This window comes from Cuculus canorus, chromosome 18 (genome assembly GCF_017976375.1).
Source record: "Cuculus canorus isolate bCucCan1 chromosome 18, bCucCan1.pri, whole genome shotgun sequence".
Classification (NCBI taxonomy): Eukaryota; Metazoa; Chordata; class Aves; order Cuculiformes; family Cuculidae; genus Cuculus; species Cuculus canorus.
In genome coordinates, this window is record NC_071418.1 from 6,272,322 (window position 1) to 6,290,168 (window position 17,847).

General features: G+C 60.6%; 1 protein-coding gene across 3 annotated transcripts in view; it reads right to left on the reverse strand.

Moving 5' to 3' along the window:
- Nucleotides 1–231: 231 nt before the first annotated feature.
- The window catches only part of SDK2 (sidekick cell adhesion molecule 2), a 50,588-nt gene continuing 32,972 nt past the window's right edge, over nt 232–17,847 (reverse strand). For 2 of the 3 annotated variants that reach the window (XM_054083581.1, XM_054083583.1), the window contains 38 exons: nt 17,759–17,842; nt 17,494–17,688; nt 17,157–17,273; nt 16,793–16,960; nt 16,404–16,506; nt 16,013–16,189; nt 15,784–15,920; nt 15,451–15,598; nt 15,240–15,380; nt 14,986–15,167; nt 14,561–14,676; nt 13,649–13,844; nt 13,295–13,393; nt 12,947–13,138; nt 12,737–12,858; nt 12,557–12,666; nt 12,322–12,472; nt 11,931–12,168; nt 11,730–11,845; nt 11,297–11,486; nt 10,973–11,071; nt 10,497–10,691; nt 10,207–10,408; nt 9,880–9,983; nt 9,681–9,751; nt 9,403–9,538; nt 8,648–8,704; nt 8,311–8,412; nt 8,037–8,152; nt 6,489–6,675; nt 5,901–6,038; nt 5,663–5,824; nt 5,378–5,503; nt 4,407–4,571; nt 3,926–4,066; nt 3,138–3,276; nt 2,670–2,796; nt 232–1,639 (listed from right to left, as the gene is read on the reverse strand). In XM_054083581.1, coding sequence (XP_053939556.1) covers nt 1,286–1,639; nt 2,670–2,796; nt 3,138–3,276; nt 3,926–4,066; nt 4,407–4,571; nt 5,378–5,503; nt 5,663–5,824; nt 5,901–6,038; nt 6,489–6,675; nt 8,037–8,152; nt 8,311–8,412; nt 8,648–8,704; nt 9,403–9,538; nt 9,681–9,751; nt 9,880–9,983; nt 10,207–10,408; nt 10,497–10,691; nt 10,973–11,071; nt 11,297–11,486; nt 11,730–11,845; nt 11,931–12,168; nt 12,322–12,472; nt 12,557–12,666; nt 12,737–12,858; nt 12,947–13,138; nt 13,295–13,393; nt 13,649–13,844; nt 14,561–14,676; nt 14,986–15,167; nt 15,240–15,380; nt 15,451–15,598; nt 15,784–15,920; nt 16,013–16,189; nt 16,404–16,506; nt 16,793–16,960; nt 17,157–17,273; nt 17,494–17,688; nt 17,759–17,842 — 5,603 coding nt within the window. In that variant the 3' untranslated portion in view covers nt 232–1,285. Of the gene's footprint in view, nt 1,640–2,669; nt 2,797–3,137; nt 3,277–3,925; nt 4,177–4,406; nt 4,572–5,377; nt 5,504–5,662; nt 5,825–5,900; nt 6,039–6,488; nt 6,676–8,036; nt 8,153–8,310; nt 8,413–8,647; nt 8,705–9,402; nt 9,539–9,680; nt 9,752–9,879; nt 9,984–10,206; nt 10,409–10,496; nt 10,692–10,972; nt 11,072–11,296; nt 11,487–11,729; nt 11,846–11,930; nt 12,169–12,321; nt 12,473–12,556; nt 12,667–12,736; nt 12,859–12,946; nt 13,139–13,294; nt 13,394–13,648; nt 13,845–14,560; nt 14,677–14,985; nt 15,168–15,239; nt 15,381–15,450; nt 15,599–15,783; nt 15,921–16,012; nt 16,190–16,403; nt 16,507–16,792; nt 16,961–17,156; nt 17,274–17,493; nt 17,689–17,758; nt 17,843–17,847 lie in introns of those variants that run through there. The other variant, XR_008452907.1, reaches the window with a different exon arrangement.

Sequence of the window (17,847 nt, forward strand, 5' to 3'; positions counted from 1 at the left end):
ACCTTCCTGGGATGGAAACACACAAGAATACAGCCACCACAGCCCTCTGCATCATTCTGGGCCCTATCCTAGCACCACAGCCCCTGGCACCCTCTGCCCACCTCCTTCCCAGTGTTCCCCCAGCATCCCCAGACCAGAGAGGGCAGCGGGACAGACGGACACATCTGGCCAGTCCTTTCTCTGCTGCAGCAGGGTGACAGACAGGCAAGACATGCTGATCCTCAGGCTGTTTATTGGCATCTCCCTCAGCTCAGCCTGGGCACTGCGGCGCTGCCAGGCTGGTGCCTGGCTCACCGGTAGGCACTGCGGGGGGGTTTGCTATGCAGAGCCCACCCTGGGCATCGCCAACCCCCTCCCAACACCCCTTGTGCTCCCAGACCTCTGCACCAAACCCCATTAAAAGAAAGTCCCAGACCAACAGAAATGCAGAGCGGCAGCTACAGTCGCCACATCACCCCATGTGAGTCCTCTCCAGAGCCCCCGCGCAGCACTGGGGTGCAAAATCAGGGGGGGACATGAGCACCACTTGCACTCCAGCAGGGCTCTCCTGGGGTTCAAGTTCTGGGTTCTCCTGGAGGGGCTGTACTGGGCCAGGCACAAAAGAGGGGAGGAATTAATTGCCCCCCCCTGGGTTCCTAGCATAGCGGCTGACTCCTTCTCCCCAAAGACTGGTGGGTCCAGGATGGGGGTTTCATGTCCAGAGTTTTTAAGATGAGCAAAGCTCCTCTTTCCCTCTGCGGTCGGGGGGTCTCTCTGTCACCACTTGTCACCAAGTCCTGGGGGAGCCACAAGTGGAGGTTGGCAGAGGGGCTGAGGTTTGGCACAGCGAGAGCCCCTGGACCCAGCCTGGCAGCACCCAGGGCCCCCCGCGAGCCCATCAGCAGCTCAGGGGCAGCCACGGTGGGTGCCAAAGCAAAGTCTGGTGCGATCCTGCCAGCACTCTAAGCCCTCCTGCTCCACCTCGGCTCAGTTGTCCATAATGCAGAAAGCTTTGGCCAAAGAAGAGGAGTTGGGTTTTGCTTCTCAGCCCCAGGGAAGGCTCTCCACGTTCTGCTCCAGCACTGACAAGGAATAGAAACACCCACCACGGTGCTGAGCTTGGGGCCGCTGCCCACCATGGCACCACTGCCATCCCCAGGGCCCTTTGGCCTCTCCACTTTTCCTCCTCTTCTCCCCCTTGCCACTTTTTGCTTTCTTCTTAATTTCTTGGGGCCTTTTTTTTTTTTTCTTACTTTTTTGAATATTTTGTTTTTGTCTCCTGTTTGGTTTTGCTTCTGTTTAAATATCAAACGAATGAAGAAAATCCAGCGATGGGTGCTCTGGAGCCGGGAGCCAGGCTGCTGGGTGGGCGGTAGAGGGTACCAGGCTGGCTGGGGGGGTTGCCAGGGGTCTGAGGGGTGGGAGTCCTGCTGGCTTTGGGGCGGAAGAGGCTGCCCTGCTGCGTGGAGGTGCTGTTAGAGAAGGGTGCGTGGTCAGGCTCCCCAGAGTCGCTCTCGGTGTAGCTGTACGCCTGCGCCCGTGAGATGCCCTTCTGCTGTCGCCGCCACGAGTTGTAGTAGGTGGGGTCACTGATGTAGTGGTTGACGAAGGAGTGAGCTTTCTGGTGGCTGGGGTCCACTTCGTACTCGCTGTCGCTGCCCTAAAGAACAAGACAAAGGGGGTGAGTATGGGGGCATCATCGCCCAGCCCCCGAAACAGGCGCTGTGGTGAGTCCATCCCAAAAGAGGTCAGGGACTGGGATGGCCGCAGCACTGCTGGGGGGTTTCTAAAGCTAAAAGCTTGTACAAAACGGTCCTGGGCCCCTGGGAGAAGGGGGGTCCCCGAGGCTGTGCTGTGCCAAGCTGGTGGGGAGGGTGTTTTTTAGAGGAGGGTGCTGGCAGCCCTGCCTCCCCGCTGCAGTAATTGGATTCAGCTTCCCCTGGCCGTGCACAAAGGGCCCATTGAGGGTGGCGGGGAAGCTGCTTTGCGCCAGCTCCAGCTCCTGCCGCTCTTCACAGCTCCTCAAAAGCCACTCGAACCCCGCTGCGGCAAGAGGGAGCGGAGCCGGCATCCGCTTTGTGAAGGGAAAAAGAAACAGCCAGTGCAGGCAGCAATGGGGGGTCCCCCAGGGCCAGACCCCCTCCTGCTCATGGACAGCAATGGGGACCCCCTGGGACCCTCCCCTCGGCTTCAGCCTTGTCTTTTCAGATGCCACCCAGCATCGGTCCTGGGAGGGATGCTCCTGTGGCCTCCCCAGGGCTGCCTGCCCGGGAAGCTGCCCTCAGCCATGCTCCTACCCGGCTACAGCTGCCTGTTTCTCCAGGAGGAGACAAACATGCCATTTTGCGGTGTTGGCAGAGCCACAGCCGTTGCCATCAGCGACCGGGCAGCAGGACAGTCCTCAATGCCACTGCCCTCCCATCCCCTGTCCCCAGCAGTGCCACATCCCCAGCACACAAAGCACACTCTCGCTCTGTACCGCAAAGCCACAGGGGATGCCACTGCCTAATACCCAGGATAGGGCAGGGGAGCGGGACCAGCATTGCTTTTCCCAAACACGCACCAAGACCTGTGCGTTGGTGGGCAAAGAGCAGGGCTGATGCCTAGGAAGGGCTCCCAGCACCGTCCATCCTGCCCCCACATTCCCCTGCCCCAGGTTCCCATCCCTGCGTGCAGCCCCAGGGAGTCACCTGGGAATCGGAGACCTCGGAGGGCTTCTCCGTCAAGCTGCTGCTCTCGGCGGGGATCAGGTCGTTGTACTTGGTCACATCCTCATCTGAGTAGTGGAGGCTTCCAGGGCTGGGCCGTGGTGGTGACCTTGGGAAGAAGCAGGTGCTCGGTGCAGGTCCCCCCTCAGGGATGTGCCCAGCTGACCCCAGAGTGGGCACAGGGATCACCCCTAAATCATGCCAAGCGCGCCCCAAGCATTCCACCCAGAGTCCAAGAGCTCTCAGGGATTCCCAGCTTTTCGGGCTTTTCAGCATCCCAGCAAATTGGGGCTGGTGCTGCTCATGGCAGGGGTGACATCAGGCACAACAGGGTCACCCCTCGAGGTGTCAGTCGTCCCCATCCCATGGTGAGTGTACGGCGGAGGGACAGGCACGACACATGGAAAACTCCCTCCTGCCCGGGGAGGGGGCTGTGGCAGGGGTGCCTACCGGGTATAGATGCCATTCTTCCGGCAGAAGGAGTTCTTGACCGAGAGGCGCCGGTTGTTGAGCTCCAGGGCGGGGAAGCTGCCCTCATCCAGGCTCACCATCTCGCCGTGGCTCAGCGCAGTCGCCTTGGAGCCGTTCCCTGCAGGATGCGATGTTCAGCCCCTCCCAGACCCTTCCTGGGCAGCCTGGACCCTGCACAGGGCAGGCTGGGGAATAGCTTGGGAACAGTTGTGCTGGCTTCGGTGTTGAAGACACCAAAGCCTTAGGACACTCCCAAGGTGCCAGTCCCAGGGCAGCAGCCGTGCATCAGCTCCACACCCAGCGCCGTGCTGAGCCTGCCCGCCTTGGCTCACACCCTGACCTGCCCCATTGCCACCAGCTCCCAGCTCGGTGGCTCTGTTTGCTTAACGAGGAGGTCTGGATTTTCCCCACAATTTGAGCCCTTGATACAGCTAAGAAAACAGAACTGTGTTTGACTAATCCCGGTGACCTCTGCTGAGCCCCCGGGCTGCCCTGCCTCCACAGCTGACAGCGGCACAAGTCACTTATTTAATCTTTAGCTCCCAGAGCTGTCCAGGAAACCCACAGCATCTTTATCAAATGCCATAGCGTTTCTGGAGGAGCTCTGCCCTGAGGCAGGCAGGCAACAGGCTCCCACCATCCAGTTCAGACCCCAAAGGCAGGCAGAGAAGCCCCAGAGAAGCTCCTACAGGGTCAGGGCTCTGCATCCAACCCAGCTGGTATCCTGGGAGAGTCCCATCACCACCCACCAGGTCCCCAGTTCTCACCCGAGTCTGACTTCTTAGCGTACTTCTTGCTCTGCCCACGGATGATGAGCACAAAGACGAGCAGGAGGATGAAGATGAGCCCCACCAGGGCGATGACCACCAGGAACCACCACTCCTCGTAGAATGGGTTGGTTTTCTGAGCTGGGGCACAGCATGGAGGATCAGAGGGGGACGGGCACAGGGGTCAAACCAGTACGGATAGGGAGACCTCACCGCAAGGCATGGGGTCACCGTGGGGAACTTTGTGAGACCTGTACCCATGTGAGGAAGTGGGTTAAAGGGGGAGAGCAAGAGGCTTTCCAAAGGAAGTGCTGGCAGATGCTGCTGGCAGCAGGATTTGTGGCTCTATAGGAGCTAGGTAAAGTCAGGGAGATGGGTTTCAGTGATGGCCATGAGAACAGAGCAACATTAGGACTCTCTCTCCAACACAGGGGTGACAGCATCACCCCAGGGACACCCGCATGCCGTCCCTGCTGGCTACCTGACACAGAGGGGGAAGGTGTGCTGGGGGTCCCATAGCCATAGTCGTTCACAGCGATGACACGGAAATCATAGCTGACCCCCTGCTTGAGGATGTCCATGCTGAAGGTGTAGGAAGTCACTTCCTTAGGGATGTCTTTGATGAGGATGTCCCAGAGCCCCTCATCTGGAAGAGAGAAGGGGCCTGGGAACAGGGGACTGGCTCTGCGGGACTCCTCAGGGCAAGAGGCTGATCTGCCTCCATCCCAGAGTGTGTGCCCTCTGCCCAGACCTCCCAGCTCCATCAGGCACTGAGCTCGCTCACCGCAGCATCATTAAAAAGCCATAGAGATGCAGGCAGCTGATCGATCACTTGCCCTGCTCATAGCCGAGGGCAAGGCAACTCCTGGGGACCTGCTGCCACTGCAGCCTCAGAGCAGCTCCCGCAGCCCCACAGGTGAGTGAGTGAGGGGTTTCCCTCCCAGATGCTGCCCTCCAACACAGGCAGAGGTGCCGACCCCCATTAGTGATCGATTGGGCTTTCTGTGCTGAGGTCCTTGCGGCAGGGAGAAATCATTAACTCAGGGCTGCAGGGGAGAGCGAGGCTGTGCCTGCTGGCACCCTGCCACAGGGATGGGGAGCCTCGGCTGCCAGCCCTACCTGCCAGGGATACCCTTGGCACCCCTTGAATCCCCTCGCCTGGCTAGGGGAGCGTCAGGACCTCTGTGCCCACAAAAGCAGCAGCATCAATGGTGCTGCTCTGTGGCTTGCCAGCCCCTTTCCATCAGCCCTAGTCAGCAACTGCTCATCAGTCCAGTCCTCATGGACAGGCACATGGCCAACACCCCAGATACCCAGGTCCTAATCCCCAATGCAGCCTTTTGGGTGTCCTGGGAGAGGTCAGCACTCCCTGCCTCAGTTTCTCTTTTTTCCTGAACCCAAGGTGTGGCTGGTACCAAGGTGGGGGTGGAAAGCAGAGAGGAGCTGCGGTACCTGAAGGACGAGCTTCGATGACGTATCTGGTGATAGGCCCTTGGCCAGGGTCCCCGCTTGACCAGTGGATGGTGATAGCCGAGCCGTAGCGGGAGATGAAGGGCTCACCAGGGGGACCAGGGGCTCCTGGGGATCCAGAACAGAGCTGGAGGCACAAGGCTGCAAACTGGCATGGGGGCTACAAACTGGCAAGTAGCCATGCCAGCCTCGGTGGCACTGATGGAACTGTCCCCACTGCATCTCCTCCTTCATCACAGCACAGCATCCCCGCACATCCCCCTTTACCTTCGCCAGGCCCTGTGGTGATGTTTGCTTCAACGTCAGGACCATAGGCAAAAGTCTTGGCCCTGATTCGGAACCGGTAGGTCACACCCTCAGCCAGGTCTTTCACCTTCAACCACAGTGGGCTGTTCCCCTTCACGTCCACCGTCACGATCTTACTGATGCCTGCAGGGATGGAGGCTGAGGCAGGTCCACCCTGGAACCCTCCCAGCTCCCCTCAGTGCCCAGACCATGCTCTCACCATCCACAGGCATGCAGGGCTCGTAGACCAGCCTGTAGCCCTCCAGGATGCCGTTGGGGAATGGTGGTGGCTCCCAGGACACGTTCACTGACGTGGTGGTCAGCTCGCTGAACCGGATGGAACCGGGGGCACTGGGGGCTGCAAGGAGTGGGATGGCCGGGGCCAGCTCAGCACTCCCGGGGAACACCTACAGCACTCGTCATCACCATCTCACACCACCCTGGTACCACCTCCTTGGGCACCCATCCCCACTGCAGCAAATACCCTGTCAGGGCACCGTGTGCAACTGAAGGAATGAGTATCCTCCTTGTTTCTCCTGCCAAGACCTTCACTCTTCTCAAGTCTCAACCAAGACCTTCACCTCTGTGTCCTCCCCAACCCACAAACCTTTTGGGGTGAGCCCAGGGTCAGTCTCTGCTTGGGACAGCAGGAGCAGGACCCAGCATAGAGCTGAGATGCTGGGGCATCAGACAGACTTCACTGGAGCTGGACCCATGGGGACCTCTCCCCACAGAGCCCAGGGGCAGGGGGCTGTGGATGTGACTGTGCTGAGCGAAGGGCTGTGGGCAGCCCTGCCAAGAGCCCCACCTGCCTGCTGCGTCCGCCCCTTGACAGGGGGGCTGCGGGGCCCATCTCCTGCAGCGTTGAAGGCAGCGACGCTGACCCAGTACGTGGTGTACCCCGTCAGGTTCTTCAGCTTCACTCCATTCTCAGGCAGGAAAAGTGTCTTCACTCGCGTGCTCTCATTCTGGCGCTGGGCCTCCCAAAAGTGGATCTGCAGGAGGAGAAGGGGACATGGAGACCCAGGTGATGCATGGATCCAGCCCATCTCACCCCTCCAGGCCCTTTGCTGCGCCAAAACACCTCACACAGCGCTGAGCATACTGGAGGGAAAGGAATGACTCCAGGCTGTGCTGAGCATCAGACATGACTGACGCTCACAGCTGCCTCAGCATCACCACACTGCAGATGACAGAATCATTCAGGCTGGAGAAGACCTTTAAGATCATTAAGTCCAATCCTTAACCTAGCACTCCTAACTCCACCACTAAACCATGTCCTGAAGTGCCATATCTACACATCTTTTAAATCTCTCCAGGGATGGTGACTCGACCTCTTCTCCCAGCAGCCCTTGTCAGTGCCTGACAACCCTTTCAGTGAAGGAATTTTTCCTAATTTGCAATCTAAACCTCCCCTGGCACAACTTGAGGGCATTTCCTCTCATCCTATCACTTGCTACTGGAAGAAGAGACCAAGGAGCTACAACTTCCTTTCAGGGAGTTGCAGAGAGCGATGAGGTCTCCCCTCAGCCTCCTCTTCTGCAGGCTGAACAGCCCCAGGTCCCTCAGCCGCTCCTCACAAGACTTGTGCTCCACTTGGAATCACCTTGAGTGGATCAAGCACGCTGAGATCACCTTCCAGCTGTGTCTAAACCTCAAAGGACTGGGTCGAACAGAAGGAACCACCATGGTTCCAAGGATGTAGCCAAGGAGGTACCTAAAGCACGGGGCTGAGCATCCCTACAGCATCCCTGCAGCATCCCTACAGCATCCCTGCAGCATCCCTACAGCATTCCTGCAGCATCCCGGCTGCATCCCACGGCCAAGGGCGCCACCTGCTGCACCGCAGCCGCCCGGCACCGGGATGGGACACATCTCCAGCATCTCCCCAGCAACGGACACGGCACGTACAGCATCCCCCAGGTACCCAGCGCTACCAAGGGCCCGGAGTGATAGGATGAGGGGAAACGGCTTTAAATTGGAAGGGGAAAGATTTAGATGAGATATCAGGAAGAAAATCTTCATGACGAGGGTGGGGAGGCTCTTCCCCAAGTTGCCCAGAGAAGCTGTGGCTGCTCCATCCCTGGAGGTGTTCAAGGCCAGGTTGGATGGGACTTGGAGCTACTGGATCCAGTTAGAGGTGTCCCTGCCTATGGCACGGGGTTGGAACTGGATGGGCTTTGAGTTCCCTTCCAACCCAAACCATTCTATGATCTTCCAGGAGAGCTCAGCGTGCCCCAAGGACACCCAGCATCTCCTCAGGGCACCTTGTGCCTCCCTAAGGAATCCAGCACCTTCCCAGGGCACCCAGTGTCCCTGAACCCTGTCCCAGCTCTCAGGTGATAGAGCGCGGTACCTTATAGCCCTGAATGTCTCCATTCTGGCTCTCAACAGGTGGTGGTTCCCAGGTGACATCCAGCTGGGTGGCCGTGGCTGCCTGAACCGCCACATTCTGCGGTGCACCGGTGGGCACTGTGGTGAAGGAGGAGACAGCGTTACATTCCAGATGGGACCAGGAAGGGGGAAGCCCCCCTTGATGCAGGGGATGCACTACCTTGTCTTGGCACACATGACAGTACCCCCAGCCATGGGCAGCCCCTGGCAAAGCAGGGCTGTGCTGGTGGACTCACCTGCTTCACCCACAAAGACCTCCTGGGGGGGACTGGGGGGACCTTCGCCCACGGCGTTGTATACGCTCATGCGGATCTCATAGCGCCGGTGTTTGCTCAGGTCTGCGGAGGGGAAAGGGGAGAAGGGATGAACAAGGACCTTCTCGTGGCTTAAGCATCCCCACCACCCCTGGGGGACCCAGCAGAGCCCCCCTCGCTGCAGAGGATTCGCAATGGGAGAGAGCAGGCAGAGGTGGCCCCTCGGCACAGGGCAGGCACAGAGGAGGGACACATGGCGGGTGGCAGCACGGAGGACAGCACGGGGAGGCAGAGAGGGGCAGGGGGAGCGGTGACTTACTGTCCAGCTCGTACTGGGTGAGGGAGACCTCGCTGAGGTTGTGCACGGCGTAGACGGCTGGGTGGCACAGGGCAGGAGAACAGGCAGTAGTTAGTCCCACACACAACACGGGGAAGTTCCCACCTCTGAGTGCCCACCCCAGCAAGGTTGCCTATCCTGGGGTGGGACAGGTGTCCCCTGACAGGGTCCTGTCAGCCCCGGGTGCCAACAGGGCTGTCACAGCACTGTGGAGCCTTTCCATCCTCCAGCCCTATCACCTAAGTGGCACAAGCTGGGTTCTGAGCATTGGGATCTCCATGGGGATCCAAACACAGCTGAGAACAGTGCATGGGCAAGGTCTGGTCTTGGGCTCTGCCCTTGTACTTGTGTTCCTGCTTTCCCCAGAGTGGATGTGACCCCATTCCCACTGGGATTCTAGGATGGTAGCAGACCCAGATACACAGTGGGATGTCATGCAGACACCCATGTGAGGTGCAGATAGGTGGACACCTGTGCTACAGGGACACAGGGGCTGAGAACAGCAGGACCAAACCAGTGACATCCCAGACAAGTGTGTGAGGGACCACAGACCTAGTGGCACAAGGGGGCTGGTGACAGTTCCATGGGGCACAGCTTGACCCTGACACCTCCAGGCTGGTGCCCAGAAGAGGCTGTGGAGTGCAGGACACTGCCCTGCCCTGTCCTCCAGCCACCGCCACGAGGCTGCCCACCCCCAGCCACAGGTCCTCAAGCTCAGCACGGCCACAAACACTCACGAGTGAGCTCAGCCCACGTGGCACCAGGGTTGCCAATGCCGCGCAGGGTGAAGCCGCGCAGGCTGTCGTACACCAGCTCGCGGTAGCGGAGGCGGAAACCCAGGAGGATCCCGTTGATCTTGTCCTCGGCTGGGGACTGCATGGGGAGGACAGTGAGAGGCTGCTCTGACCTGAGGCTCCCCGGCACCCCGAGATGGCTGTCCCCATCATGGCTTGGTGCCACCTCCCAAAGGGGTGGGTAGCTGGTCTCACAGCACCCCACAAGGAGGGGACAGTACCTGCCAGCGGATGAGCACCGACGTGGTGGTGTGCGGGGTGACGGAGAGGATGGTGGGAGCTTCCTCAGGGGCTGCAGGGGAGAAGTGGGCAGTGAGGCTCCAAAGATGTCCTGGGCACAGGGCAATGCCCGGGCAGGGGGGATACCCTAGGCAGGGGGCACCCCCTCTTCCTGCCCCAGGAGCCACAGCCTGCGCTGACCCGCCTGCAGGGTGGTGAGTGACTCCGACTCCTCGCTGTACTCGCTGTCCCCGATGTCATTTGTTGCCTTCACGCGGAACTTGTAGGAGGTGAAAGGCTTCAGCCTGAATGGAAGCAGAGTAGGTTGGTAATGGTGAGATTGATGGATGACCCTGTGAGCCACCCTCCCTCCTGTAGGGCACGTTGTCTGTTGCTTCCCAGCCCTGGTGCAAGCACTTGTCAGATGGGGAAACTGAGGCACAGGGTAACTGCCCAAAGCAGAACCCATTATTCTCCCCAGCTCCCCATCACACCACAGCACCATTAAGGGCCAGGCCCACGCCTCACCTGTCCACGATGAAGGCAGTAGCATTATGGCTGATGGAAGCAGAGTGCAGCACCCACTCGCCATCCGGCAGCTCGCGGGTCTGCACCGTGTAGTAGCGGACGGGGGAGAGCCCATCGCTGCCCGGCTCCCAGGAGAGCAGCACGCTGCGGGCTCGCACCTCCTCCTGCTGGGCCAGCGGCTTCCCGGGGGGCTGTGGGCGGTCTGGGAGAGGCGAGGGGCTGGGAGCACCACAGGCACACCATAGGCACACACAGCCCCCCGCTGCGAGCAGGACCCCCACTTTGGTTACCTCTCTTCTCTGTGGTCACCACGAGGGCTTCGGCTGCTTCGCCCCAGCCCTTGCGGGTCTGTGCCGCGATGCGGAAGAGGTAGGTGGCCTCCGGCTGGAGGCCAGTGGCCGTGTACTGCCGGGCGCTGGGCTCCAGCACCTCCACGGTGGCTGTGTTGGCCGCGGTGGTGTTGAGACAGTGGGTGACCTGGTACGCTGTGGGGAAGGGAGTGGCATGGTGGGGATGGCGGAGGGGACACCTTCCTCCTCCAGGACGAGCAACAAGGGAGTTTTGCGTCCCTAGACAGGGGAGCTCACACACAACCTGGGACTCAGCCTGGTGAGAGGGGAAACCCCAACCCCAGGAGGCAATGGGCTCTGAGATGCTCGAGGGACCTCAGGCAGCTGGTCTCTGCCTCTACCACATCGATCCCTGCTCCTACAGGACCTCTGCAGAGCACCCCGGTGTGGCACAACCAGAACGGCTCCCCACCTACCCAGGATGATGCCATTGGGTGCTGTGGGCGGCTGCCAGATGAGCCGCACCGAAGTGGTCCTCACTTCAGGGAAGAGGATGCCCACAGGGGGGCCGGGCACTGCAAAGGGGAGAGATGGGGTTCACATCTGCATGCAAAGTGCCAGACTCTGTGCAAACAGAGCCCATCCCCATCCATCAGGAACACAAGTCCCGGGTGTCCCAGTCAGGAGAAAGAGCGATCACCCCAGGAAAGAAGGATGGGATAGAATAGGAAGACTTTAGGCACCCATGGGACCTTCCAGCCTATTGGGGTCTCCGTGCCCATCGAGGTGCTGTTACCCACCGTCATCCAGTGTCCGCTCAAGGATGGGGGGCCGGCTGGGCACACCATCGCCCATCCTGGTGAAGGCCAGCACGCGGATCTCGTACAACGTGTACTTGCCCAGCCCGCTCAGCTGGGCACTGCGGGAGGCATTGCCCTCCGCCAGCCAGAACTGGGTGCGTGCATCCGACTCCTTCTGCTTGTATATCACCTGCAAAAGATCCCGTGTGACACGGCCAGGCAGTGCCACAGCCCCTGGAACCTCCCAGCTTGGAGAAGCACAGCCAGGGCCATCACAGATGGACACGGGCTCTTGGAGGTGGCACAACCAGGGACCTGGCAGTCTGCAGGGCGATTCCTCCCGGGGAAAGCCGAGCTTCCCAGGGCTGCGGGTGAGGCTGGCAGGGCTGCAGGTAGGCAGAGCCACAGCACCAGGGCCACGGTAGGAGCTCACCTTGTAGCCCAGGATGAGGCCATTGCAGTCTGCCTCGGGAATGTCACTCCACTGGACCAGCATGCTGCTGGAGGTGATGGCCACCGCCGACACATTGCTGGGGCCGGAGGAGGGCACTGGAGGAGAGGGGGATGAGAGTGGGAGTCAGTGGCTGGATCAGGATGGGGTGGGTGCCCAGTGCCACTGGGTGGGCAGCAGTACCTGACTCCCGGGTGCGTCCCACCACCGAATGGCTCCAGGGCCCCAAGCCGATGGCGTTGAAGGCTTGAACCTGTACCCGGTACTCCGTCCACTCTTCCAGGTCTTCGATCGTGTACTCCCGCTCCACACGGTCATGGACGATGTGCACCGCTGGCTGCCCTCGCCCATCTGAGCGCTCGTACCGGATTTTGTAGCCCACCGAGTCAGGGTTCCCGTTGTACTCCTGCTCCAGGAGGGGCTGGCCCCAGCCGGCAGAGATGGGCACTGTCACTCTTAAGCTCCCATAGCCACCGCAGCTCCATCCTCCCTCCGTTCCCCACACATTCCCAAGCTCCTATGAGCCCCATGCCCATGGGCAAAGACCCTTCCAGAGCTGCGGTTCCTCCCTCACCATCCAGCGCAGCCACAGGCTGGTCTCACTGGCTGTCCGCAGGGTGACATTGGCAGGTGCCATGTCCGGGGGTGCCTGCAGGGTCTGGATCCTCCGGGAGGGCAGGCTGGGAGGGCTGGTGCCCACGATGTTCACCTGCCGCATGCGGAAACTAAAAAGGGAGAGTGGGGGTCATGGTGGGAGACAAGAGGGCTCCGATCCCCCAGGATGCCATGGCATCATCCTGGCCACTCGCCTGTAGTAGGTGTAGGGCTTTAGGTTGGGAACCTCCATGGAGCGAGCATCGGGCTCGTTGGCCAGCTGGTGGATGAGCCCCCACTCTTCAGCCTCACCGTTCTGGCCCATCTGTGGGATGGGAGTGGAGTGAGCTGCTACCCCCGGCACCTCCTCACGCCCTCCCAAAGCCACCCTGTACCTGTGCCTCCACCTGCCAGCGGGAGATGGAGGTTTTTCCATCATAGCCTGGGTGAAACTGGAGGGTGACGGAGCGGGGTCCAATGTTGGAGATGCCCAGATTGGTGGGGGCACCAGGGAGCTCTGCAGGGAGAGGGTAGGACAGGTGGCACTGGCTGCTCACTCCCAGCACCGCTTGCAGCCCCCAGCTTCCCTGTGGCACTGTGCTCACCTGGTGGCACCCCAGAGGAGATGGTGGAGGAGGAGACCTGGCCCTGGCCCTTGGAGGTCATGGCAGCCACCTCGATGGTGTAGGTGGTGAGGGCGGTGAGGCCGGTGACACGGTACTCCAGGGTGACGTTGGGCAAGTAATGGGTCACCCGTGTGTTGGTGCGGTTGTACTCCTCCCAGGAGATCCGGTAGCCTGAAACGTGCCCCGTGCTGTCAGTCTCCACCATTGTCCACAAGGTGAGTGAGGCCAGGGGGAGATTCTGTGGTGTGGGAAGGGGACTGGGGGGAGACACTGGAGAGTGGGAAGAGGGCCGAAGAGGGAGTCGATTACCCATCTGTGCTCCCTTACCTGTCAAGATGCCGTTCTTCTCTAGCGGCTCTTGCCAGCTGACCTTCAGGGACGTGTCCAGGATATCACTGAAGCTGAGATGTCCCACAGGACCAGGCACTGCCCAAAGACATCCAGACTTCAGCACACAGCCAACTATCCGAGCGCGGGAGCCTTCAGAACCCACAGGACCCCCTCGAGGTGGAGGAGGCTCCCCTTGAATGGAGCTTTCTGGGGTTGACAGCACCCCCGTTCCACACCCCCAGTAGCAGCAAAAGTGGAACCAAGTCCTCCCATCTCAGGGCTGCTCCCACCCTCCCCAGGATCCACATGTGGGCAGGATCCATCCCGCGGGAACGCAGAGGCTCCCCGTACCGTCCTCGTGGGTGCGCACCAGCTGGGGGGGGCTGCGCGGGCCGTCCCCCGGCGTGGTGAAGCACAGCACCGAGGTGAAGTACTCGGCGAATTTCCGCAGCCCCGTCACGTAGCCCACGTGGACGCTGTCCTGGAAGTTGGGCCGCACCGTCACCACCGTCGCCTCCTCCTCGTGCTCTGGCTCCCAGGCAATGAGCTGCGGGAAAAAGGCACTGGGACAACGATGCTGGGTACCGGCATCCCCACTGCGCGCACATCAGTCCCATAAACACCACCCTCCGGACACCTCCTGTCTCCCCTTATTTATTCAGAGTTCATTAAATATCAATTAATGGTGCAGGGAACACTTGATGCCTTTAACAACATGTGTTTACCCCTACGAGCCAATACAGAGCACACACTTCGTGATTAACTCCCATTGATAACGGCGTGTAATCGCTCACTCGCCTGTGTTTAGGAAAGATGTTTGGGCATTTAATTGGTATTGTGCAAGATAGCCTATAGCAACTTAATTAAATACTAATTAGGCCCTAAAAATACTAATCAAAAATACTAAGTGGCATTTAATAAGAATGTTAAATATCCTACTTGCTCTGGTTATCTCATTCAGCGGCAATTAAATTCCTGAACTTCTTTTGAGTGGATTAAGAAACAAGTTTAATGTTTTAATTCAATGTAATTAATGTAAATTTGAATTAATTGCAATTTGGAATTAATTACAGAGCATGGGAGACTCCGAGCCCATGCAAGTGTTAAATCTCAGTAAATATTATTTTAACAGTCAGGCTGGAATCAATTAAAATCTGGGGTTTCTGCGCGGAGGAGCCGAGATGGTTTATGAAACTCAGCTGAGGAGTTTCCTCCTGCCCGGCTGCCCCATGTTTGAGGAGACCCTCAGGAATCACCCCTCACCTTGTACCCCTGGTTGATGCCGTTGATGAACTGGGGGCTGGGGGGGTTCCAGGTGAAGCGAATGGTGGTGGAGTTGGTGGCCTCAGTCTGCACGTTCCCTGGGGGCACCGTGGGGACTGCCGGGATGAAGGAATGGATTGCAATGACCCCAGCTCCATGAGGTCTCCTCCATCAGCTGGTGGCAGCCCTCTGGGAGCGTGGGCAACCACAGCAGAGAGGACCACAGACACCCAGTGTGGTGCTGCAAGATGGCCTTGGCTGGGCCAGTTCTTCCCTGGCTCTGCAGCCCCTGCTCATCCCTTCTGCACCTCCTAGTCCCCCTGGCAGCCCTGCACCCATCCTGCCACCCATCCCCATCACCCTCATGGCACAACCTGTTGCCACTGGGTTGAACACCGAGCCCCTGCCCATCCATCCCTGCCTACCTCCCTGCAGTGTCCACTCGGTCACCTTCATGCTGTACACCCCCAAGCCGGCGCTGTTGTATGCTGCCACCTCGATCTCATAGTTGGTCCAGATGATGAGGTCCTCCAGGAGCAGGTTGTTGACATCGGCGTTGGTGATGTTCTTGAACTGGTAGCCCACGGGCAGCCCAGCCAGGCAGTACCTGAAAACCAGGGGCTGTCAGTTCCCCGGGATGCCAGGGATGGAGCACCCACGCTTCCATGCTGGCACCTACCGTATGACATAGCCCTTGAGGACACCATTCTGGTGGCTCTCGGGGGGAGGCTGCCACTGGATCATGATGGACTGGTTGGTGCGGCCACTGGCGATGACATTCTGAGGGGGTGCAGAAGGGGGTTCCTCGGGCAGGGACACCCTGCAGGGGACGAGGCAGGGGTGAGAACCCAGGGCCACTAGTCCCCCCATGACGCCCAGCCGTAGCTCACCTCTCTGTGTCCTTGCTGAACTGCCCCCTGCCCACGTCGTTGACAGCACAGAGGCGGAACTGATAGGAGCGAGCAGGGACCAAACCCCGTACTACCACCGACGTCAACTCGGGGTCCACGCTGGCCAGCAGCATGGTCCAGGGTGCATCTGCAGGGAGAGAGGGGGACACTGGGGTGGTGGAGGACCTGACCTGCAGGACACCAGTGTCCCCTGCCCGGCTAAGGAGTCCCCAAGCTCCCTGCAGCGTTCCCAGCCCACTGCTCCCAGGTGATGCCAGAAACCAGACTTTTCCCAGGACCAGCAGTGCTGAGGAGGTGGGAGGAACCCCTTACTGTTCTCGGAGACCTCCACGACGTAACGAAGCAGGGGGCTGTTGCCGTCGAAGGGTTTGGCCCAGGTGAGGTTGATGGCCCGCTTCTCCAGGGGACTGAGGGTGGCCACGGGGCTCTCGGGGGCATGGGGGAGCTGCCTGGACAGGGGGTCAGGGAATGGGGGGTTAGGGAGGGGGCAGAGGTACAGCCCAGGATGGCAGCAGGGGTGAGGGGGGGGAGGGGGTCTCACCGGACGCGGAGGTGGGCACTGCGCGAGTCGTTGCCCCCAGCTGAGACCACCTTGCAGGTGTAGGTACCGATGTCACCCGACCAGGTCTGGGAGATGTGGAGGGTGCCCATCTCATCCAGGCGCACCCGGGGGCCGCTCTCTGGGCTCAGTGGTGCCCCGTCCTTCTCCCAGAGGTACCTATACCGGGGGGGACCCAGGAGTGCTGGCACCCCTCAGCCCCCCAACAAGGGGGACCAAGGGTCCCTCCAGCGTGCTGGGGCAGCAGGTGGCACTGCAGGACCACCAGCACAGGGCTGGGGGTGGAGGGACCACCATCTGCCTACTCCCTCCTCAGGTGGGCAGCATGGGGGTGCCCAGACCCCCCAAATCCCCCCAGCACTGTCTCACGCACCTGACATCCACGCTGGGGTCATGGGTGACCCCACAGCTCATGACAGCCTTGGTCCCTTTGATGACACTCTGGTCCTGTGGTGGGTCAGTGATGCGTGTCCTCGCTGCGGGGACACAGAGTGAGCCATCAGCACTGCCTGGGCTGCTGCAAGGTGGCATCGCCAGGGACAGGCCAAGTTTGCACCCACGCAAACCAACCAGCCACGTGCCAGAGCCCATCCTTGGCATCCTCGGAGAGCTCCATCCCACACCACGCATGGTGGGAGGCAGCACCCAGCAGCCCACAGAGCTGGGAAGGGTCCCTCCTGCACTGTGCCCGCAGGCGGGTGGCAGGCAGAGCTCGGCTGCCGCAGAGCTGGGCGACACGGGCACGCTGACGGGTTGCCTTACCCCAAACGACCAGGTCGGCAGATGCCTCGTCCACACCACGCGAGTTGGTGGCCAGGCAGGTGTAGGTGCCAGCATCGGCGAGGTGCGCGGGGCTGACGAGCAGGCTGCCCGACTCCAGCAGGGTGAAGCGCGGGAGCTGCACTGAGCCGCTGGCCAGGATCCGCTCCCCTGGGTGACACGGAGGAGTCCCATCAGCTCCCAGCGCCCCAGCCATCAGCCGAGCCTGGTGGCCACGGAGCCTGGTGGCCATGGAGCAACGCATAGAGGATGCCCTGTGGCCATGTAGGCAGGCAGGGATGGGCAGGGCAGACGCAGGGCTCGGAGGGCAGGCTTGCCCGCATCTCAGTGTCCCCAGACCTTTTACCTTTCTGCCACGTGATGGCTGGGCGCGGAGCCCCGGAGGTTTCACAGTTGAGGATTACGGACATGCCATCAATCACCGTGCTGTCCTGGGGACCCCTGGTGATGTTTGGGGCGATGCCTGCAGGACAGACGGATGCACAGTTCCCCCTGGAGCCCTTCCCAGTGCCCAGCCTGGAGCTGACCCAATCCCAGGGCATGAGAGGGTCCTATCCCCACAGGAGGGTTTCCTGGGGTCCCCAAGCCCCCTGTGAGCCTAGTTTGGGTGGGTCCCAGGCACAACCCACCCACTACCCAAGCAGGGCTCCCCAGGATCCGGGGTAGGGGTCGCTGGCACCTACTGGTCACGGCCAGGTACGTGGTGGTCTGCACCTCTCCAGCCGCATTGCGAGCGAAGCACTGGAACATGCCGGTGTCATCAGGGACCAGCCCGCTGATTTGCAGGCTGCCATCTGCCAGGAGCTGGAAGCGGGACAGCTTCTCCAGGCGGATGAGGGCAGCATCCTTGTACCAGGCCATCTCGGGAGGGGGCACTCCTGCAGGGATGGGGACATGTCAGGCACAGAGCCACAGCGGCACTGGGAGCGCAGTCCGGGAGCAGCTCACCTTTGGCTTGGCAGGGGATGGCCACCACCTTCTCTATCTCGGCCGTGATGTGCCTTTCTGGCTCCTTGATGAACTGCGGTGGCTCTGCA